This window comes from Colletotrichum aenigma (assembly GCF_013390185.1).
Source record: "Colletotrichum aenigma strain Cg56 chromosome Unknown KSG_Cg56_contig06, whole genome shotgun sequence".
NCBI classification, from domain to species: domain Eukaryota; kingdom Fungi; phylum Ascomycota; class Sordariomycetes; order Glomerellales; family Glomerellaceae; genus Colletotrichum; species Colletotrichum aenigma.
The window spans coordinates 3815209-3838060 of record NW_023500912.1 but is presented as its reverse complement, the minus strand read 5'-3'; the positions used below and the strand labels follow the sequence as shown (position 1 = coordinate 3838060).

General features: G+C 49.4%; 6 protein-coding genes across 6 annotated transcripts; 5 read left to right on the top strand and 1 right to left on the bottom strand.

The window, feature by feature from the left end:
- Positions 1–86: 86 nt before the first annotated feature.
- On the top strand, positions 87–804 carry CGCA056_v010030 (uncharacterized protein; the record flags this gene model as incomplete). The annotated part of the gene is made up of 5 exons (XM_037325277.1): positions 87–278; positions 338–365; positions 424–605; positions 666–686; positions 772–804. 5 exons carry the CDS (start codon positions 87–89, stop codon positions 802–804), a joined length of 456 nt encoding a protein of 151 aa, XP_037176314.1.
- Positions 805–2422: 1618 nt separating this feature from the next.
- On the top strand, positions 2423–3785 carry 6HN3M-1 (6-hydroxynicotinate 3-monooxygenase; the record flags this gene model as incomplete). Its single annotated transcript, XM_037325276.1, has 7 exons — positions 2423–2593; positions 2650–2928; positions 2982–3172; positions 3233–3291; positions 3388–3430; positions 3494–3603; positions 3661–3785. 7 exons carry the CDS (start codon positions 2423–2425, stop codon positions 3783–3785), a joined length of 978 nt encoding a protein of 325 aa, XP_037176487.1.
- A 1177-nt stretch (positions 3786–4962) lies between these two features.
- On the top strand, positions 4963–6624 carry PAO (Polyamine oxidase; the record flags this gene model as incomplete). Its single annotated transcript, XM_037325275.1, has 1 exon — positions 4963–6624. One exon carries the CDS (start codon positions 4963–4965, stop codon positions 6622–6624), a length of 1662 nt encoding a protein of 553 aa, XP_037176486.1.
- A 2922-nt stretch (positions 6625–9546) lies between these two features.
- CGCA056_v010027 (uncharacterized protein) lies at positions 9547–12708 on the top strand (the record flags this gene model as incomplete). Its single annotated transcript, XM_037325274.1, has 3 exons — positions 9547–9877; positions 9930–11700; positions 11766–12708. The coding sequence occupies 3 exons, from the start codon at positions 9547–9549 to the stop codon at positions 12706–12708; spliced, it is 3045 nt and encodes a 1014-aa protein (XP_037176491.1).
- Positions 12709–13384: 676 nt separating this feature from the next.
- tcpN-2 (N-methyltransferase tcpN) lies at positions 13385–14236 on the top strand (the record flags this gene model as incomplete). Its single annotated transcript, XM_037325273.1, has 4 exons — positions 13385–13397; positions 13477–14047; positions 14097–14179; positions 14229–14236. 4 exons carry the CDS (start codon positions 13385–13387, stop codon positions 14234–14236), a joined length of 675 nt encoding a protein of 224 aa, XP_037176490.1.
- Positions 14237–19235: 4999 nt separating this feature from the next.
- On the bottom strand, positions 19236–22468 carry Mutanase-5 (Mutanase; the record flags this gene model as incomplete). Its single annotated transcript, XM_037325272.1, has 8 exons — positions 19236–19307; positions 19360–20256; positions 20316–21657; positions 21714–21840; positions 21900–21981; positions 22035–22206; positions 22263–22321; positions 22373–22468. 8 exons carry the CDS (start codon positions 22466–22468, stop codon positions 19236–19238), a joined length of 2847 nt encoding a protein of 948 aa, XP_037176811.1.
- Between the last annotated feature and the right edge of the window lie 384 nt (positions 22469–22852).

Genomic DNA, 22852 nt, shown 5'->3' with positions numbered 1-22852 from the left:
ACTAGTTCTCCTTTGGACCGGATTGGGACATTGGGACGCTGGACATCTCTTTTATCCAGGCCCAATTCGAGCTAGGTGACGCCAATATGATAACTGGTGATGTCTCGGACAGTTGCCAAGACAGTCTGGTTTCTCTGGTCTCTGAAAGTAATAATGTTGCGCTTTCAGATATATGGGAGCCAAAGAGCGACGAACATAACGAGATGGAGCGGCAAAATCTGGCAGTGGGTGAAGGGGCGTTCGGAGTTTCTCACTCGAAAAAAGCGACCGAAACCCGGGTAAACAAGCTGTGTGTGTCACCGGCTATACGCAGCAAAGTAGTTGGCATGATTCTAAGGACGACATCGGAGTCCAGGTCAGCAGAGGCACTGGGATGTTTTCCTGGGTGCCAAGCCTTGAGCTCGCTTCTTGACATCTACTCAGATTACTTAGAGGCCACCCGCATCTACGAATTTGTGCATTTGCCAACCCTTGACCTTTGCAAACAGGCACCGGAGCTGTTGGGAGCTTTGATATCGATAGGCGCAATTCAAGCAGAATCGACAGTGGCCCGAAAATTTGGATATGCAATGCAGGAAGTTGTGAGAGCGTCAGCCTTCGACAGTGTGAGAATCCTAGGCACAATCCCCGATATTCAGCGGCTAACAAGACGATTATGACTCCAGTGGGAAGGAAATAATGCCGCGGTATGCGACATCAGCTTAGCCCAAGGCTTCTTGTTACAGCAGAAAATTGCTTTCTTTAGCGGCGTGAGACGCAAAATTGCACTAGCGGAAGCCTGTTCGAAAGCTGCTGAAGTTCTGATCAAAAATGGGGGCCACATGAAGGGAGCCAGACAGACAGACTGTCAGGACCTGTCGACTATTACGGAAGCCCATGGAGATACCCTTGATGGGTTATGGCGTCAATGGTCGGTTCGCGAGTCCCAACGACGACTGGTCTATGCTTCCTACATTCTGGACGCTCATGTGTCCATGTCACATGGAACACAGATGATTTCGACATATGTCGATATGGATATGCCACTGCCAGCTCCCAATCGGTTATGGAAAGCGTCGTCAGCAATGCAATGGAAGGACGAGATCATTGCTTTACACGGGGCGCATGTGTCAGAGCCGCGTTCAAGCATCTGCCTCACAAAGCTTTTGGCTCAGCCGCTGTCTAGTCCAGCGGGATTCAAAAATATCGACTCGGATCTTGCAATTTTCGCGTTTCTGGCTGGGGTTTGGGCCCTATGCATGGAGTGTCATCAACTCAGCTTTGTCTTCGGGCAGTCGAGTACTTGGAGCCACATGATACTAGGCTCAAGACGCAATGAGCTATATTGCATGACGAAAGCTTTTGCCTCTCAGCTTCAGCTTACTGAGGTTCCAATCCCCGCTGAGATGGAAGTTCTCTTTGAGGCCCTGATTATGCACACCCTCACACAGCAGGATACTCCCGTCCTACGCCACCTGGCCTTCTCTCGAGCCGAAAGCGACCCGATGTGCCAAGGCCCCTTACCAAAACCAAATCGAAGTCCCGAGTATTGCCATGCGCTTTGGCGAGCGGGTCGGGTTATTCGAGCGGCGCGAAGTTGTCCGATAGGGAAGCTTTGTGGAGTATTTGCCTCGTCCTTGTTCCAAGCCGTTCTGCTTCTCTGGCGGCATGGTCAATCATGCCACAGCCTTGACTGTTCAACACTACCCACTTGCATTATAGATGAAGACGGATGCCAGGAGCAACATATTTTGGCTGGAAACATCAGCCTGGCAGTCTACGGCGCTCGCTCTGTACCAGTGTTTATCAAATCAGCGGACTTCGGAAAAAGCATAAGGGAGGTGATTGAAAAGAATTGGGGGGGCAAATATATGCCATCATGTACAGCAGGTATTTGCGACTCACTTTCAAACCTATCTAGAGAAAACAAGGATCATTAAGAGGAAATGAAGGAGGAAGGTGGAAGAGCTTGCAATAAGTGAAGGGAACTTCTGAGTTCCACGAGAAGGGGCTTGTATTGATTGTACCCTCAGTTACCCAATCGAAGTGGTCCTCTGTGATGCAGCGGCATTGTGGTGCATCCGGCTTATGGATCCTCATCGGCTCTCCACATCCGGCCTCTCCACATCCCGAACGAGGCTGCCCGTACCTTTTATATGAAAGAGAAGCAAGGTTTCAGTGAATTGCCGTGAAGGTTTTGAAAAGCGAGGTTCTCCTGGCAACTTTCGACTATTGAGATTTCGCCTTCAAGGAACATCGTCGAGGACTACGCCCAACTCGAGAATGGCCCCCATCAATCAACCTGGCTTACCCCCTCGAGGGACTTTAACACCCAAAGATAGCCACAAGACTATGCGGGTGGGAATTGTGGGTGCTGGCATTGGAGGCCTTATGGCAGCAATTACCTTGCTAGAGGGAGGACATGAAGTTGAGGTAGGCATGAATGCCGCTGGAAACCGATACCTACCACCTTCTCACCCAAGGCCAGATTTTCGAGAAATCTCAATTCAGCAAAGAGGTCGGAGCAGCTATCTCAGCACCGCCCAATTCCTCAAGGATCCTTGATTGCTTCGGTTTTGATTTCAGTCGCGCCAAGGCTACGCCGGCAGAAAGTGTAAGTGGATTCCAGCTTGATTAACGAATACGTCGTGGCGCTGACTGCCCTCAAAGCTGGTCTACAACAATGACGCCGAAAACTTGGGAGAAAGGACGGTACTTTCTCTCTTAGATTATAAGTCCAAGTACGGATTTGCTTGGCACTTCTTCCATCGTGTCGATCTCCATGATGAGCTCAGGAAGCTTGCAACTGAGCCAACTCCTTCACGTAAGGGGTTTGCTCGCCTTCATCTCGCTACATGCGTTTCAAGTATCGATCTGGATGGCACCATTCATTTCCCGGATGGAACGACAGTGAAGAAGGATCTTGTCGTCGCAGCCGATGGCGTCCGCGTGAGTTCAGAGTATCCAAGACCCATTGCAGCACTCGAAACTTACCCGCACAGTCCTCTTTCATATCCGCGGTGTTGGGCGAAGAGATACCGTCTCAGCACTTCATGACAATGACTCGGTTGCTGCTGCCTACGGAGCAAATGGCTAATGATGCCGATACTAACGCCTTTTTCAAGGGCGGATACAACTCTATTAGAGTCCTCAGAGTTGACGACGGCAGTCTTGTGACGTATGGCTGCAGAAAGTAAGTCGAAAAACGCCCAAAGTGTCTGGAATACAGAATATTTGACTTATTGAAATGCAGTGGCGCGCTGCAGAACATTGCATTCATGTATCCAGCAGAGCATTTTGAGGACGCTGCAGGTATGCCAATCTCAAATGCCAAGCAATCTGCTCTTTCCGCCACTGACTTTTAAATGCTATTCAATAACGGGTCAAATACTGATGCTCATCCTGGAGGCTTCCTGAAAAAGTATCCTGCTTTCATCCAATCTCTGGCATCGTAAGCCCTTAATCCTGCCGCTAGTCTTTGAAGAACCTGTAGTCCATCTAACGAACTTGGCAGCAAGGCCAGTGGTATAGGAGAATGGAGGCTTCTGACGAGAAAGCCTCTTGACAGATTTGCCCGAGGTCGGCTTGCGGTCATTGGTGATGCAGCTCATCCGATGCCTCCCTGTAAGTCAGCTTTGAAATCATGCCGTGAAGACGACTCAGCTTACGCGATCTTCGTAGTACGTGTGCAAGGGGCATCCATGGCCATTGAGGACGCCGCCGCTCTCGGTGTGTTTCTGTCGAGCTTGAAAACCTTGGAAGATATACCGACGCGATTGGAAATGTTTAATGACCTGCGAGTCTAACGAGCCGCTACTGTGCAGCTCATGTCGTCTCAACACAAATGGGACCCGAGGAAGATCCCGGCAGAATTCGTCCACTACTTTGGCGAAGACATCCCACGTACGGAACCAACTTCCTCAATCGTTCGGAATTACCCACACTAACTCACGATTGCAGAAAACGATGTGGACTTGGAGAGGTGCAGTTGCGATCACAACGTCATGAAAGAGGCGTTCAAGATGTTGCAGGGGGAAGATCAGGGAAAGTTATGACCGGTTTGGGAGGCACAGAAGGAAGAGAATGCCACGATGTCTCTTCTTTAGATCCCATGAAAATCCATCCATCACAATTGTAACGCTGTATTGAGCGCTCATCTTAATTCATCCTAGACTTGAAATTTTTGAAGTAGGCAATGCTAGAAACTCACTTCCACAGCGGGACGGTGAGAGGTCTTTCGAGGTAAGCACAAGGATGTCTGGAAGATGAGACTTCGACAATTCATGGGCTGAGCAGCTGGTAAGAGACATGTTACCAAAAGCAGACAGGCATGTTGTGAGACTACTGAACGGGCTTCCATATCTCACGCGACCATCCGAGGCGGTGTCTCGGATCAAGCAGCCTTGACGAAAACAGTCCGTGTTACGCGGGGCATTCCTAGTGTGTTCTCCAATATTGTGGCGTTGGTTTATGGAGGCAACATGTTTATTCTGGTCCCATCTTGGAAACATGTTCTCTCCCCTCATACTGAAAACGAAGTAACTTCCGAAACATGGCGGCTTGGCTGTGGTAGAGAAACTCAGCCATCATTCGCTGAGACACGACCTGATGAATTTGGGTGTCGCACCTTCATGCTGTACGTCAGCAGCAACTGTCCCGAGACGCCAACTTGAAGAGAATTCTCAGTACGGTTGTACCTCTCATCATTCATTGCCAAGGCCGCATCGGACACAACGGCTCGGCGCGTCGAAGTTGGCAATGCTCCATTCGGAGGGAGCCACCCACTAGTCTCGACGTGACCTGAGAGTCACCAAGACATGCTTCTTGGCATCTTTTCCGAGAGCAGAAAACAAACAAGAAGAAATGGGTATTAAACTGTCTCGTAGATCAGCATATTTATATCTGTGGCTCGTTTGGATTCTCCCTCATGTTGCTTACAACACTGGCTCCGAAAATCGCACGGGTCAAATATTAATCTTCAAGATGTGGACGCCGACACAATTTCTCAGCTTACTCGTCTTCTTCGCTGCCTGTGCCCAAGGTGCACCGACAAAAGAGGTTCGTGCAGACGTTGAGGGAAAATGCAGCAGGGTGCAAGTAGCGATCCTCGGCGCTGGCCTCGCCGGAATCACTGCCGCCAAGGTGTTAGACGATGCAGGCATCAAGAATTTCACAATTATTGAGTACAACGACCGAATCGGCGGCCGTGTGTACAATCGCGCTTTTGGGAAGCAGCCAAATAGTGACGAGCCTTACTTTGTAGAACTCGGCGCGAACTGGTATGAAGATATCTATCTTCTTGATAGTCCAACTAATGATGTCGATAGGGTCCAAGGCACTGAAAATCCAACCGAAGAGAATCCAATCCTGACATCGGTCAAAAATTACAACCTAACCAATACACCTTCCGACTTCTCCAATCTGACAGTCTTTGATGAGACTGGTCAAGTGCACCCTGGCAGGTTATCGGGAAGATTCAAAGAGCTTCAATCGCTATACGATAACGCCACTGAAGAGTATCAGTACGACGCTGGTGAAATAATTCTTCAGAATCAGCTAGACCGCAGTGCCCGTGCCGGCCTCGCTATCGCCAACTGGAAGCCGGGCAGTGAGCCGCTGGCCCAAGCGATCGAGTGGTCTTCGATTGATTTCGAATATGCCAATCCTCCGGAAAAGACGTCTCAGCAGTACTCGGTCGTCAACACCAACACATCCTTCCAACGTTGGGCGGACGAAAACAACCTTGTACACGATGCCCGAGGATTTGCCACCTTCTTCAAGGAGGAAGCCAAATTGTTCCTGGACGAGAGTAGCCAATTGAAACTCAAGACGATTGTGGAGAACATCACCTACTCTTCAGAATCCGTCACGGTATACAATGGAGACGGCAGCTGCATCACCGCCGACTACGCTATCTGCACGTTCTCGCTAGGTGTCTTGCAAAAGGAGGTGATCAGCTTCTCGCCAGAGTTGCCACCTTGGAAACGGACTGCCATCCAATCCATGACCATGGGAACCTACACAAAGATATTCATGCAATTCAAGCCAGAAGATGTATTCTGGGACAAGAGCACTCAGTTCTTCCTATACGCCGATCCAGTCCAGCGGGGTTACTATCCTTATTTCCAGTCCCTAGACCACAAAGACTTTATAGATGGCTCGGGCATCCTCTTTGTCACCGTGGTCGACCAACAATCATACGTTGTGGAGGCCCAGGACTTTAATATAACCAAGAGCCAGATCATGGAAGTTCTGAGGGATATGTTCCAGCGGGAGATTCCTGATCCCATCGACTTTTACTATCACAACTGGACTCGCGAGCCTTGGGTGTACGGATCCTACTCGAATTGGCCGCCGGGTCTGACGTTGGAGATGCATCAAAACATCCGCGCCAATCTCGGGAATCTGTGGTTCGCTGGCGAGGCGACTCATCCACAATACTTTGGGTTCCTGCAGGGCGCGTATTACGAGGGTATGAATGCGGGCGAGGCTGTTGTAGGCTGTATCAAGAACAAGGGGGATTGTGTCAGAGGGGTCGCGTACGAGGTTTTGAATGGAACGACTACTACTGACAAATATTCAAAGGTCAACGGGTGGAGTACCAAAACATTCGTCAAAGAGCTTGGTATAAACATCAAAAGCTGAGAGGTTGATGCCAAAGATACAAAGCTTTAGGATGCTGACGAGGAAGGCTCTCCTACATATTCACGCTCCTATGATCAAAACACCTTGATTGAGATGCAATCTTGTTAAGTTTCCGTAAAAAAATAGATCGAATTGGAAAAGCCTTCAAAAAGTGTGATGAAGAAATATTTGGATAAGTGAAAGGGTAAGAAAACGCGTCTGACACTGAAACTTCCATGCCAGCTTGCAGCCATCGAAGTCCATGTAAATTGGCCAGGTTACGACGATGAAACACTTAGAAATCGGCCAGGATCATGGGTTGATCTCACTGAAGCTGAGGGCTGAATGATGACGGTGCTGGAGACGAGTTATCCCGACAGATACAACATTACTCTTGGGCTAGTCTCTGAATGACCCGGGGCCCTCGTCGATACAACTTGCCCTTTTCATACCGTGAGCTTGTGGATAGGTGAAGGCAGCTTGTTTGCACAAAAACATCCAACAATATTCCACCGGCGATCAAATTCAATCAGGAGAAGAAGCTAGTAGCATCCATGGATGACTGATGTGAAATGCTTGCAATTATGGCAATGACGCGTTTCCAACTCTCCCAGTATACTTGACCCCCATGGAAAGAGTAAGCTATCGTAAGCCACCAACAAGCATACCCATACAGTAGTGAACAAGACAACGACATGCACACCTCTGGCTAAATTACTCAACCCAAATTGATTTCCAGAGCCATAGAAGCTGAGAAACCAGACTGAAATCGAACTCCGAAAGGTAAAATCCCATCGAAGAAGTTAGTCGCACAATTCATTCACACAACATGAAACTGTTAGGGCTCATCAATAGTTTTATTGGAGCTGTGCTCTTAAGCACATCCGCCTCCGATAGTACAACACATTTGGCCATGGACGTCATTGCCCAGAGATATTTCATTTCAACAGCAATATATCTCTTCTGTAAATTCACTTGCACCCATCGTAAGTTAGGATACAATTCAAAGGTAAGGTATCCCAGGAGAACGTACATACAGAAGAAAAACAGGTGATACAGGGATGAATTATGGTCACGCGAGGTGGATGAGGAGGAATGAGTCTTGTGACAGCTGAGAGGGTTGACTCCGAATCATTCCGGCTGGACGGGATGGATGGAATTTGCTGCAGGTCATTTCCGTATGTGAAGAAACATCCATCAAGCAGAAGGTCACATCACTTCTTTTAAGTCTAGGGGGTCTCAGAAGTCCCCACACAAACATTTCCGGCAGGATGGATCTTGCTAGCGGAAGCTTCAACACGTGCCATGCCGATTGGACTTAAATCTAAATCACGTCAAAAGACGTAGGCGTGCATTCGTCATTATCATGGTAAAAAAGACCAGACTTCTGAAGAACCGTTAAAACTCCCGGCCGCTTGGACAAATGTATACTGCTACTCCCGAGCGATTTGACATCACACTTGTAGCGTCCAGAAAACGACAAGGCGCCTGCTCAAATTTCATGCAGTTATGGGGGCAATGAAAAGATACTAATGACAATTTCTTTCGGGTCCCCTGGATGCACTTTGGAAAACCGATTACCGACCACCCCTGATCTAATACTGTCTTGACTACAGGTTTCGAGGTATCTGTGAATTGTTGCGAATGAAAGAAAGCAATTGCTGGGTCTGGGAAGAATTTGATACAAACACGTCCGATAATGCCGATTCTCAGCGGATATGGTAAGTGAGAGCAACGTAGGTCAATTAAGCTTTCTTGAGATATTGTTTAGGTGCAAGACCAAGCTCAAGCCAGCCAAGCCGGCACCGATATCGCCACAAGTGTAGCATGGACGTCGGCCTCTTGAAAAAAGCCATTGGAATCGAGAACAGCTTGGTTAAAAACAAAACCAATGCAAAAGGGCGAATGAAAAAGAAAATCTTTTGGAGGATCAAACTAAAGAATTCCAGGGCTGAGACATAGACGAGCCAGAGCCAACACTTTATTCTTTTACTGAGACGCTCTGGAAGTGCAAACTTTTGGCCCTTAAATCGTCACTATGGCCTACAGCGTAGTCAGAGCTCAATGGCCGAGAATATGAGACAGCCTATTCTGCAGAGCACCCAAGCAATGCTAACCATCTGCCTCCATGACAGACCGACATCGAATCTATCCTCGTTTGTCTGCTTCATCTTTATCAAAATTCCTTCACTGTATGTGTCTGGTCGAACCCTGAGGAAAGGGAATAAAACCTAAACAGCTTCAAGCTTACCTCTAATACCCTCATGTCTCAGCTAGCCGCGTGGTTGGCATCTCGCAATTTCAAAAAGGATCAGTTTGGGCAGTTTGACTGGTCAATGCGTCCCAAGATTCTTTAGTCCACAAGCCACGTTCAATGCCAGAGACATTAACTAACCGTTGCTTATATGATTACAAGACCTACGGCTAGAAAGAGAACTTCCGAAACATCTTCTCATTCTCATATCAAGACATAAGTGTCTTAGGCGACCCTTGGTTGCTCTCATTTACATGCAACAGCCATCGCCGATTCTCCCTTGCACTGCGTCTGATGCAAGCATTGGGATGAACCAGACCAAATGATCGACGGCGCTCCCTGCTTGTAACGGAATGCCATGACTGTTCGATGGCATGATATCAGCCCCAGCTCAAGATGTTGTTGGTGAAATGGCTAGTCGCGGCAAAGATGCTTAAACTTACTTCACGTCGACCTCTCCAGAATGGCTTAATACAATAGCCAAGCCGCTTGCCAACCAACAGCATGATAGTTCAATCTCCAGTTCGCTCACTTTAGTCACTCTTTTTGACCTCACTGCTAAGGTCTACCACACTCCTTTCTGAAGTTCTTGTTTTGTTGCCCCTTGGAACAGTTCGACGGTATCAGCCGTTGGACCAGTCCGTCGTTCTTTCACCTTGAGTATTTTGCCCGGACAATTATTAACGAGCATGATTCTCAAGCTCTCACTTGTAATCTTGCTGGCAGCGGGTGCCTTCGGATTCCCCGCTGTTGGCAAAGAGTACTCCAACTCATCGCATCTAACGTCCTCCTGCGTCAAATGCGCCCTACCTGAGCCTCCAGTGACCCCTCCGTGCCCCACAGGAGATGCTGGACCGAATCGGTTCGGGCTTTCAGGCCAGCAGACAGCCACCTTCGCGGAGAATGGACCGATTGCCACCTTGTCGCCCAATGTTCACTGGTCTTGCGATACCGCACCGGCTTCGAACGTCATCCCAATCCCGGCCAATGAGGGTTCTCAGATGTACTACGGCGTTGGAGGTGAGTGCAGACATTCAGAGCTGTTACTTCAGTTAATAACTACTGGGACCAGACCCATCAAAGCCTGGCGGTTTTGCATTCATGACGTATTGGTTCTCGGCCCCATCAGTGAACCTCGACCACTGCGACCATGTGGCGTCGATGGACTATACAGCCGGGGCTCTTACAATTGTTTTCGCTTCGGAGGAGGCTTACAGGCACGCCGTGGATACCTGGGCCACCGACGGTGACTTGATCCTGCTAGCTTTCATCAAAGGCTGCGGAGATCATTCGAAGGGTGAGAGATGCTACTTCGTAGTGTCCGAATTGGACTTTGGTCCTCCTGGCTATGTTGTTAGAGCCAACGGCAAAGCCCGTCACCCCGACGAGATCGCCACATCCGGGTCAGCTACATGGGGTCATTGGTCACCGAGGAAAGGAGAGCCAGGGATCCAGCGAACTGGTTCAGGAAGCGGTTCAGGTTCTGGGTCGGCCTTCACCTGGTCTCCTCAGCCAACGGTATCTCCAGGATCCGGCTACAATTCCGGACAACAACCTGGATCGAACATCCCTGGAGCCTCAGCAGCGGCGCCTCCAGTTCCGAATCCATCTGGGATCACGACTGCCAATCTTTCCTCCACGCGATCTTGCGCAGGACCGCTGGATACAAAGTACGGCCTTCCTACGGCCTGCTTGGGAGAGTTCTTTGACGAAGATCTGGATGATTCTCTTGGCTACACGGATCTCAGCCAAGATGACCATCGATATATTCTTGGTTACGCACCCGACTTTCCGAACGAAGTCCTTCCACCTGAGTTTGACTTTGATGTAGATGCGGAGGGCTTCTTCAGAAAACGTCATAACCAGCATCGCAAGCGACAGGCAGGACTCATCAAAGCTGCCGCTAACATCGCCAAGAAAGCCTATCAGACTGTTCAGTTTGCCACAACACTCTCTGGAACTATCAACAGAGAGTTTGTCTGGAAGCTCCCGGATCCATCATCTGGGAATGCTGACGCCAAGAGGGTTCAAGACAGGGAAGCCAAGCAGATGAGGTCGCCTTGGGGTGACGCCGTTCTCCTCAGAAGATTCAGTAGCAGCGTCAGGGGTAACGGAGGGAGCGCCAAAGAGTTCATGGACGTCTACTGCGTCGGTTGCGGTGTCACTGGCAACGCAAAGGTCGCTGGCTCAGCCAAATGGACTCCTGGTGAGGGCATTGTCGAAGGCCAGGTCGAGATCCGTACAGATGTCATGTTCGTTCTCAAGGTCGGCATCGATGCTGGGATTGTTCTCAAGCAGAACTTCAAAGCAGAGCTATTCAGCCTCGGCCTACCCGGCCTGTCATTTGGAGTTGTGTCTATTGGGCCTCGTATCACAGTGGGCACGAGCGTCACCCTCGAAGCGGCTGCCAAGGGGAGGCTTCTTGCAGGTGCGGAAATGGGATTGGAAGATGCTCGCGTCGTTCTTGACTTTGTCAATGACAGCAAAGCCAGCGACAGAGGCTGGGAGCCTTACTTCAAGCCAGTGTTTGAGGCCGACGGCAGCTTGATGGTCTCTTCAACTCTCGGACTGCCAATCGGCATCAAGTGCGGAATCAAAGTCAGCACCTTTTCAAGGGACGTGGGGGTCATCTCCGAACCATCTATCAAGGGCGTTGCCCAAGTGGCAGCGTCTATCGGAAACTCCGCTGGGGTGCTCGAGGGCGGTTTCACCTCAAGAGACGGCTGCCCCGGCATCGCAGGACAGATCAGCTGGCGACACAGACTATACGCCGAGATCCCCGGCCGCAAGCCCATTCCTCTACTGGACACTAAGGATAGACCTTTGGCGCGAACCTGTCTTTCGTGAGTTTCTCTCCACACATACTTTCAGACTCGAGCAAACACTGACCACAAATGTGACTTCGAAGGCTGGTTGCCTCAGCTTCGTCAACGGCAAGGGCTTCGATTTCTCGTCGAGCACCTCAGGACCTCCCAGTACCTACCGCTGATACCGCAACCGATTCGCCCCCTATTCTAGGCGGCCCTCCAATCCCCACCGATCCAGTCTCCTCTTTGCTCGACCCAGTTCCATCTCAGGGTAACCCACCTGCGCCCACGGTTGATTCACCCGCTCCTACGGTTGATACTGCTCCTGCTCCCGTACAGCCGACGGAGTCCCCTGTCGATTCGGTCGTTCCCTCCGCGGATTCCCCCTCTCAGACCGTCGCATCGACTCCTGATGCGACAAGTATCGATCTTCAACCGACTGGCGATGTCATTGACGAGACGACCAGCGTAGCGGGATCAACGGACCTTGACTACACCTCTCAGCCTGTCGGCACGAATCCCTACATGGATGACACTGGCCGCGAATTCGGTATCATTACTGACTCGTCGAACTCCTCAATGATTATCTCCTGCAGTAACGGCAACATGTATCCTGTCAGCATCGGCAGTCCGGAGAGTGCGGTATGCTCAGAACTGTGGGCTGCTGCACAGGATGTGCTCATCTACGATGGAGCTGAGCGTCTCATGCACTACTACACCAACACGATGTCAGTACTTGGTGTTTCCCGGCTTCGAGTCGGACCCGAGTTTGTGGCGCCCGCGGGCGCTGCCGTGGTCACGTGGGCGGTGTACACTGCCCCGGATGGAGCCAATGATTCCTACTACGTGGCTGTCGACTCCCATGATGGACTCTTCTATCCCATCATCTGTGATTACTCAGATGGAACTGCCTCCAGACTATTTTTGGCTAAGGATCCAGTCGCAGGTGTCACTTTGTTGGAAAGCGCAGATGTGATGTACTCAGTCACAGGAGGCCAGGTTTCGACCTGCCAGACGGTGGCGTTGGGCCTGAGGACCAGATGACTTTTTCATATCTCATAATTCTAGTACTATTTAAATTTCTCAGTATCTGACTGTGAAGTGAAGAACCCGAAACAACTCATGCAGGAGCACATGGGATCGTGGAGCGACCGTTGGGAAATCCCTAATGCTGACCCAATGCCAGCATTCAATTGGGTTTGAAGCATCGAAGCCATAGGAAACAGACTTCCTGCTGCCCACCCCTCTTACGAGATTCTGGATTCTCGTTTAGTACATCAGATTCTGGCGTCATAGCCACACCCTCGCTTATCCTCAGATCCCTCTCCCTCCCACTTCTTCAACAGAACAACCGCCCAGAGCCAGTAAGCTTACCCAATGGAGCAGGTTGAATCCTGCTGCATCGGGATTTGTGTTTTGGATAGTGATCTGTCAGATGTTTGGTCTCGTCTCGTAAAAAATTACAGTCTTGTTCCAGCACCAACAGCGACTTGGCACTTGGGTCCTTCAACCGCTGAACTGCAATTGAATGTGTTGGTCTGCACATGACCTTCCAACACAATGGTCGGATTGCTCCTACCGTCGGTAAAATCGAATATTCATCGGCACTCACGTCGTCGGATTGGTCGACTGATCAAGGGGGTGATTGCTTGCCACCTGTTGTGTGTTCGATACTTACGGTGAGCATGAGACGGCTGGAGCTATAACATACATAAAAAAGATGCTCGCTCCAGGTAAACAGAAATTCCCAGGCATCATTCTTCGCATTGTTTTCTGTCTACTCAATCAAGGCGGATATCATTAATACTCAAGCTGGTGATGCCTCCTGGACTGACACGTTCTACTCTTTGAATCGTGGGAATGTCGACACCGAGCTCCAACGTCTGGATGCCAATCATTTCAACGTATGGTTGCCTCTCACAGGTCAGGTAGCACCGACGCATATACTCGATCAGCTCAACCAAGCTTCGTCACCAAGAGTAGCGGACGTAGCCACCGGCAATGGGGTTTGGTTGCGCTCTGTTGCCCAGCATCTGCGATCCGATGCAGAGCTCTTCGGCTTCGATTTCGACGCAGTCAAGTTTCCTGACTCCACTGCATCATCTAACATCAAATTCGAACAGCAAGACGTGCTTCAGGAGTTTCCTATGGAGCTACAGGGAACATTCGACCTTGTCCATGTCCGCCTGCTCCTAATTGCAATGAAGGCTAGCGACTTCGAAGCTGCCACGAAGGACTTATTCCAGCTACTCAAACCTGGCGGATGGCTTGTTTGGGACGAGGTCTCTGCGTTGTCTTTCCGATCAGTTCCGCCCAGCAAGGCTTTTGAGGAGTTTACAAGGATCGAGATCTTGCAGTCCATCAAGAATGGACAAGACCCAAGGTGCGTCGCCTCTGTGAAGACAAAACGCCGTTCTGACTAGTCTTGCAAGGGGACCCGCGCGACTACCTGAGATCTTCCAGAAGGTTGGCTTCCAGGACTGCGAAACGAAGATTTGGTCTAGTTGGGCAGCCAGTGAGAGTGTGCAAGACGCTGCACGGATGGTTTCTCTGGGAATTGTTAGGCCGATGATGACGGCGGTCATTGACAATGGAGGCTTGGAGAATGTTCAAACAATGGCCGACGTTGAGCGGTTGCATGACACTCTGGCTCGGGAATTGCAGAACGGGACGAGAGTGGGATTTGATTATGTTCAAGTTTTGGCACAGCGACGTTCGTGAGGGAACGTGTCCTTATGGTCTCAGTATCTATGTTATGCGAGCCATTAAGTTGTCATTATGCGAGCATGCTCTCCTACATTTTGCTTTGCCTAGACAGCTTAAAAGATCTTAACTTCTGAGCGGACACTAGAGGGGCAGGCTACGAAGAGCAGAAAGTGAACAGATTAAGTTGTAAAATAATGAGCAGTCCCCCACAAAAGATATTGAGTATTTGCTAAATCATCGTTATTTCTCGTCTGTGCTGCATGAAATTCACCCTGCATCCATCGGCGTTCATAGAGCTTGGATGTCGAGAGGTAGGGGAATATTCAGGGTACTGCCTGCTAACGGTTGGAAGACTCCGATTGGCGAGGTAGTAGTCAATCGGAGTTCAGTGTGAGCTGGGGTCTAATGATCAGGGTATTTCGAAAAACGAGCCAACCAGAACGATGCTTCATAAGATCACCGATGACGTCCTCTCTGCGCCGCACAGCGACTGAAAACCGGCTGTTGCCTAAAAGAAGCAGCCATCTTCGAATTATTTTGCAATCATATCTGCCATTCAATCCCATACGTAACCCAACCTGAACCAAATCACCAACGCCAGTGATTATCTGGCGTCCTCGATCCTAAACCGTGATAGCCGGTATGCTGTGGCCAACAAACGGCCGCCCCGCACGATCACGATGGTTGGTAACGTCCCACACCCACTTCCGGACCACCCACTTTTGATGCCCTCACATTTATACACATCAACTTCAACCAATATTTATATGTATTATGATGCCACGACGATGCAACTTTCGCTGTCACTAGGGTTTTCAGACTCGCTGGATTCATCTGTGCTACTTTCAAGTTCGCCCGCCTCGATTTAAGCCCTCCGAATAGCCTCAATATCGGCAAACTTCGAATTTGGGCTCATTTTGACCTTCTTCTGTTTCCTGACCCTACTGGCATCAACCTCTGCTTGTAGTGCCTCAAATTTTCGTTAGGCTACTGCCAGTTGGTATGCCTTCTCATTAAAGCCCTTTTGAACCTTCCGAAAAAGCAGGCGCTACGTATGCTCATCGTTATCCAGCTTACTGAACAGGCTGAACTGATCCTGAAGCTCATCCCTCTTCTTAGGGGTTGACCAAGGGACTGCTGATATATCTGCCGCCCATTTTTTTGCTTGCTTTGCCATCAGAGAGCCCTTTGCAGACCTGACCAGCTGGTTTGGCAGGGGTTGAAGTGTTCTCAAGCAGCAGAGGGCTCATGAGGGGTCTAGCCATACTGACAGGCCACAAACCAGTCTATTTCCAGCTACTGATGATATTCTTGCTTGTTAGGGCTGCCTTACGCGCCTTGCCATAGCATAGAACGAAATTTCTCTTGCCCACAACTGTACCAGCATCCTATTCAGCCAGCAATCCAAGCTCCTTCTTATATGCTGCCTTGAGGGGCCTAAAACCCAACTGATAAAGTGGCTGAAGGACGTGTAACGTGTGTGCTGGCAAGAACAGCAGATATATCTTGTTCCTGAAGCATATATACATAAAAGCAGTAGTCTCATAGCTTCTATGACCATCTAAGATCAATAATCTAACCTCTGAGGGGTCCCTTGGCTGGGTTGAAGGGATAAAGACCTCTGTTAACCACTTAACAGCTGTAGAGTCTGAAGTCCACCCGTTTTCTGTAGCTGTGAACTTCCAGGATTCATATAGCGTCAGATCTAGAGGGAACCACTGCTGCTGGACATTCTTACCCTTATATATAATAAGTGGAGGCAGTGCCTTGCCAGTTGCAGAGATACACTCGATCAGAGATGTCCAAGCATGCGATCCAGGCTGTTTCTTGCGGATAGAACGAGTTTCTGATAATCCAAGAATAAGCCTATTTAATCCTCTGCCTTCTAGAATACCAGTCTCATCTATATTATATCGATTAGAGGCCTTGATAGCTATGATCTCAGGTATGGCGAGGTGTTTGAACCATTACCTGATTACATCAGTTGAAGCTCTATTGATACGCTGGGAATTAATTACTCTGCTTCTTTAGACCCTTACAGATAGGTTTCTCTTAATAAAAGCCTGCACCCAGTTCTTTCCAAGAGGCTGGGAGTCTCTATAGACCTGTAGGATGCGTTCAGCAAAGTCCTTGAGTTGTTGATAGGTTGGAGGCAGGCCTAGGGCAGCCTGAATTCAAACCTATTCAGCTAGGTGGCTTTCCTGGGTTGGAGAAAGCCTTTGCAGATCAGAAAAGGCAATATCTCGTGGCTGAGCCCCTTGAATTCGACGTAGCAGAGTGGCCTTTGGCACACCATACTGTAATGAAGCTTTTCGTAGGCTAGTACCAGTTGCGATAGCCTCAAGCGCCTGAGAAACTTCATCTTCAGTATAATCAACCATCATGCAGTTATTATGCTTCGTAGAAAGTTTGGTAACAATTGAGTAAAGAATAGTGAAGTTATTCAAGTTTGGAAGTGGCGGTGTGCATTTTCGATGAGGCATTTTGGGGTGGTCCGGAAGTGGGTGTGGGACGTTATATATGAGAAGTATAACTGCTCTGCACCAGAAACCCACCGACCGGATGCAGTCTACGCCGACATTTCAGGGATTGGGGTAAGCAATCCGATTAGACCAATGCTATCAAATGTCTTTATTGACCTGAAGCAGGTCGTCATCGCATTCATTATCACCGCGTATATGGTCATTGTTCTCGGCACTATCGACTATTGACTTGCATTCGGCCAGTCGACGCCTTCAAGTTCGCAAGTCACATCCGGTATACTAGTCAACCAGATCGATGCTGGAGTAGTCGTTCCCATACAGGCATTCTTACGCGGGGCGTTCCCTCTACTCTTTCAAGACAACCGGCTCGCTGAAATACGTGACATCCTACATTCGGTATGTTCCCTGATTTCAAAACCTACCTAGGAACTTTCCTCGTGATTATTTACTTACCTTTGTATCCAGTTCATCATGGCATTATCAGACATGCAGACCTGCACGGAAATTCTTATACTAACAGCAGGTGCCATAGTCATGTTAACAACCACACTCTCGCAGTATCACTGGGAGATTGTAGTATTGATGGCGTGGCTATGCCACGTGAGCAACATGTCTGCAATGGCCTCTTTCCGTTCGGCACTGCAAGACCAAGTGTTGCGACGATATTGGAGGATCGGCCTCGGAACAGTGTTGACTCTGATGCTGTTTATGTCGAATATTCCAACTGGGTTTTGGTACAACGAGGTTCCCTATGCACGCCACACCCACTACGCCATATGTGACATCACCGTTGAGCGAATGAAACAGGTGATACGCTATCTGCCTATCAGCTACGATGTGAACGACGAGTCTGATGGTGCAGGAGCACTCGAACAATTCATAACCTTTGTCGCCTCATCCGTTATCATCTGCTTGGCGTACGTCGTCCGGATTATGAAATTAAGCGTCCACCTATCGCAACGGGCCTCCGAGATCAAAACAGCATGTGCAGTCTTCTTTGCTGCCGTTGTATCTCGTTTCGATGGTAGCGTGCAACAAATGGAGCCTGGATGGTTTCAGCATTATTTGATGCATGGTGCAAGACCATCGTTAAGAAGCGCTGCAATTTTCTGCGGGTTTACACTGCGACTTTGTCGCGTCGATGCTATCAGAGATGTGTGAGAACTTGTCTGCAAGAATGGGAACAACGCCTGACACGAGACTTCCATCCGGCTTCTATTTGCATATTTCTCTGTAATATGGGTAAAAAGGCGCATTGGCAATCTACGAGGACATATATGGTTCGATGGGCCCCAGAACACGTGGACATTTGGCCAGATTCTTCCTATGGCTCTGCTTGTGTATCCACTTCTCTCTTTGACAGAGAGTATACTGCTAGTGATTTTCCGCACAGGTGATGTTGTCTTCCCAAACAACGGAAGCATATCTCTTGCTAATACTTCATCGTTGAAAAAGTGCCCTCGACGGTACATAATCCTCAAATTGAATCAGCTATCGAACACGAAAGGTTGCATCACCCAGACAATGGGTCAAGTATGACAATAGAAAGATCGAGATTGAACCCGGTTCTGGACATCTACACGATACATCATCACAACCTAAATTTCGACTGGAGGTATCGGGTCAGACTTCAGTTTCTTTTCCAGTTGCTCCTGATATTTCTCAATTCACTTCTTGTAGTGGACGCCAACGCACTGAGCATGTTTTTCTATAGTTTTGACACTGTCATCTTCCTTCACCCTTTTGCAATTTACTTCTCAACGCTCCTTCAAATTCAAGCCGACGCGTTACTTCCAGCTATTTCGGCTGCGAGCTCTAATGCTTCAGACAACCGCCAAAAATCGGGGCTTCTCTTTTCTGCAGTGTTCGGTTTGGTATCCTTCCTCTTTTATGTAGCGCCAGTCTTAGTCAACACCCTCCGTACCCACTCGCCCGATAGAATTCTTTTTGGTTGGCATTTTCCGATAATTAGGTTTCTGTATTTTAGTGGATGGTGGCTGCTCTTCTTCCAGGTGACAGCCATATCTTTGAGCTGCATGATAGCTTGTATGGGCATTTATCATATTATTTGGTGCGGCATGAGTAAGTAGAAATATTCGCGTCATCCGATAAGGCACAATTTGCGGGACTCCAGCAGCTGTTAGAGTTCCATGATAATGCCTGGATAGAATCGTGATGAGTAGCCTCGCCTGCGCACAGGACTTGTAAGCTATACTTCTCTCACACTGGTATCATTTCACACACTGCCTTTCCTTGGGCAGACATGATTTGATTTACATTGTAATAATACAGTCAAATAAATACTAGTAAAGAAGCGAAACCACCAGAACTATCTTGCCGCCCCCCCCCCCCCCCCCCCCCATCAATCACTGCACCTTATTCCTAGTTCCTCACAACTGCAGCAGGGATATGTCTCGCATCGATTGTAAGATGAATGGTACCATCCTCCGACGGCTGCAAAGTTGCGGTAAGCAGTCTTGTAGTCGCAGATTGGAATCGAGAATACGCCAGGAGTCTCTGCTCCGCTCGGGTACATGGTCAGCTGCTTGTTTCCATTCGAGTCCCTCTGTGAGTTGTCCGCGTTCGCGCTGATGTTGTAACCATTGGCGTTGCCATTCAACTTGTAGCCTGACCACACACTGGTCATGATGCTGTCCTTGGTGAGGCCTCCCCACTCCGAAGCATCGCTTTTGAGCTGTGAAATGCCTTGCAGCCCCTGAAACGCGTCCTGGTCACATGTGTACTCATTCGTGCCATCATCAGTCTTCCATTGCTGGCAGTTGGTAGCCCCGACAAGGAAGAATGTCTTGCCATCTTTGACAAAACGAGCAGCGTTAACATCGTCCTTGTCAAGCGTCTCAGGCTGGCCAGATGCCCCACCCTTCCAGGCGAACGGGTTGACGTCTGAACCATCGTCATCGACCATAATAATCACCGGTTCACTTGTGGGGTTGGAATACCAGGCCTTCTGAATGAGATTGCCGAAGAATATTTGCTTCATCGTCTTCGAAAGGTCCAAAGTGTCGAGGATGGAGCTCTTGATCCACATCCCGCTTTTGACTTGCGAGGCGAAAAATGAAATGTCATTTTCGTTGAAGTAGGCGGATCTGATTGCTTCAACTGCAGATGTTTGAATGTCGTGGATGTTAATGATCATGCTCTCGATATCGGTGATCGTCGTCATCTTGTTCTTTTCGGCCTTTTCCAGGGCATTCGTCATTTGCTCTTGTGCAAGGCTGTACATGGAGTTCCAAGCTTCTTCAGCAACGGTGCTCTCACCGATGATGTTGGAAAGTCGGTTGAAAATTCCTCCCCCAACAGCATCGAAGACCTGGGTCAAGATCCATGTATTCATCTGCGTGGTAATGTCCTTGGTAGGATCGTACAAAAACTTTTCCAAAAACTATCCTAGAGTCAGTAAATAGTTGCGAATGATTTCAAGTACTAAAAATAGGGGCTTACGGTGTTCTTCATAGTAGTCGCTTGACTAGTGGCAGAGTCAATCGCGGTCAGCCAAGCATTGAAGACATTGTTGATCCGGCTCATGGATGTCAAGATGTTTGAGCCTGCGATAGTCCACGGGTCGCTTATCTTACACCCCACGTCGGCGATGCATCCAAGAAAATCCCTGTTGTCGCAAACAAACTGTTCATCGAAGCGGAAATACCCTGCCGCTCCTTGCGACCAGGTGCCGTTCTCGTAGGATGCTTGGATGGCAGTCTTCTTCTCCTTCCACCATGTCTGAAAATCTTGTAGTGCGATGTCGGTTTTCCCAGCTTCCCACTTGACGGATGCTTTTTCGAAAATCGATATGTCGGAGGCGTTGCAAATTTGGCAAAGCCAATGATTCTTGTCACTGCCACAGCTGGGTATCTCGAGCTCCTTGACAGCGTTCATGGGCATCACCTCGGTTCCGATCGGCTGGCAAGTTGAATCGCTCGTTCCATCTTCGAAAGCAGTGACAAGGTAGTTCATGTTGTAAATACCTTGCGGACATCCTGACGAAACGCATTGTTTGGACCTAGCCGACATGATCGTCTTCCCCGCAGGGTCAAGGAGCTTCATCGTCTGAATCCCGGCTTGAATATTGCCGGCACCATTGCCGTAGTTGAGTCCAGACGTAAGAACCTGTGTGTGCTCCTCCTCGCCTGCCTGGATGGAGATCTTGTAGCCGCTGGGGAGGCCCGGCTTGAGAACGACGCTCCAGTACGCCATGTTGCGACTGTAGTAATCTTCAGAGCCTGAAGGACGTGAAGTGTAAATGGTTTCCCTTACGGGATTGCAAACTGCGTCATCGGTCATTGGCCGATGCCACATGGCGCCAACGGCAACAGCTCCGTTTTGCGGAGTCATACTGGATGATTCGGTGCGGCTCTTGAAGGCATGGTTGAAAGAAGCGATGAGAGGTTGCAGCGCCGTGTGGTCGAACATTTTCTGGTTCATGTACAGCCAGGGTTGGGCGTCGCTATTTTGTTCCGACCAGAGTTCCGCAATGTAATGGCTTTCGGGCCCGTCGTTCCACGTCAAATACTGGACGAAGTCGGCCTCTTCCATCTGGTCGAGGATTCCTTTCATACGCATCGGAAGAGCATGAAGACCGGCGCGGTAGACCGAGACGTTGTAGGAGTTCTTGTACTGTAGAAAGCTCAAAGGGACCATGTAAAGCTTGCTGTGGTTGTGGGCGCCTTGAGCAATGCTGAGATCCAGGGAGACATCCCCAGGGCTCTTGCTGCCATAGCCGTCTCTCTCGGGCCATGCGGACTCCCAGCTGAAAAGTCCGTCAACAAGATCTCCCCAGTATTCCCTATCATCCGCAGGTCAGCTTATGCTCGTATGATGTTGTCATGACGGAATGCGTACCACCACCCAGGATGAGATTCGTAGTAACCCGTGGTCTTGTCGAAGTCGGGAATGAAGAACATCTCGTTCGCCAACGTCTCCTTCCACTTGTTCCACTTGACATTGTCGAAGTCTGCAGCGGAGAACGCTTTTCATAAACCGTCAGTCTAATGGCGAGGGGGTCTTGAGGGAATAAATGACACTCACTACTGATGACGGGAAGGCCTTTCCACTGGTAGTAGGATGCACGACCCTTGTACTTCTGGAAGATCCAGTGGTAGTCCAGGGGCTGTGCCTGTGATTTAGAAAATGTGCAGGTTCATACGACAAGACTTGACTCACCCCATTGCACGAGTCGCGTCCATGCCAGCAGGCGTCGCCAGATGCCCAGACGTCCATGGAAACGTACAGGCCAAAGCCACCGATCGAATCTGCTGCGTCGAAGAGATATCCGAGGGATTTGTCGATGAACGAGGCCGTTGGGTCGCCAATGTTCAGTGCAAATCCATCAAATCTGTTGTCTTCTGTGAGCTTTTGACGACACCAGGCATGAAAGATTCAAAAGATTACCCGGTTGCTTTTGCGGACTCTATGTCATTTCTGGCATGCTCTGTTGTGATTGTTCCGAGCTACACAACAGTCAGTGGCAACACTTCGCTGGTATTGATTCCGGTTCTGACCATATAGTGGGCGAAGGAAGCTCTCTGCTGCGCAAGTGAAAGGCCGGAAAGTGAGAGAGCTCCCGCCAAAGCGGTAAAAGCTCGCAAGAAGCGCATCACGACTCTACTTTTTGCCGTAGCCCAAGTTGAGTAAAAGAAACAGTGGTATCGTGGCCAGTAATCTGGTCGTTGTTTAGGAAGTGACCGTGTCCATCCCTTTTATCTCTTTCGAGTGTGGATCTCCAACGATGTCGCAGCCTCTGTTCTCAACTAAAGGATTCCAATGCCGGTTCATCGGACCATGGTTCAGATGGAGTGTGAGTCGGTTTGCCTCAATTGAGACCCTTCTGCAGGAACGGATGGGGAAACTCAGGGTCAGTGTAATTAAGGCAGGCGCAGCTTGACCGAGTATGTCCTGGATCTCGTGTCTTGAGGGGGCACACTAAAAGCAGCAATGGCTCTCTAGTTAGGCCAAGATACCCTGATGTTCGTGATGTCTAG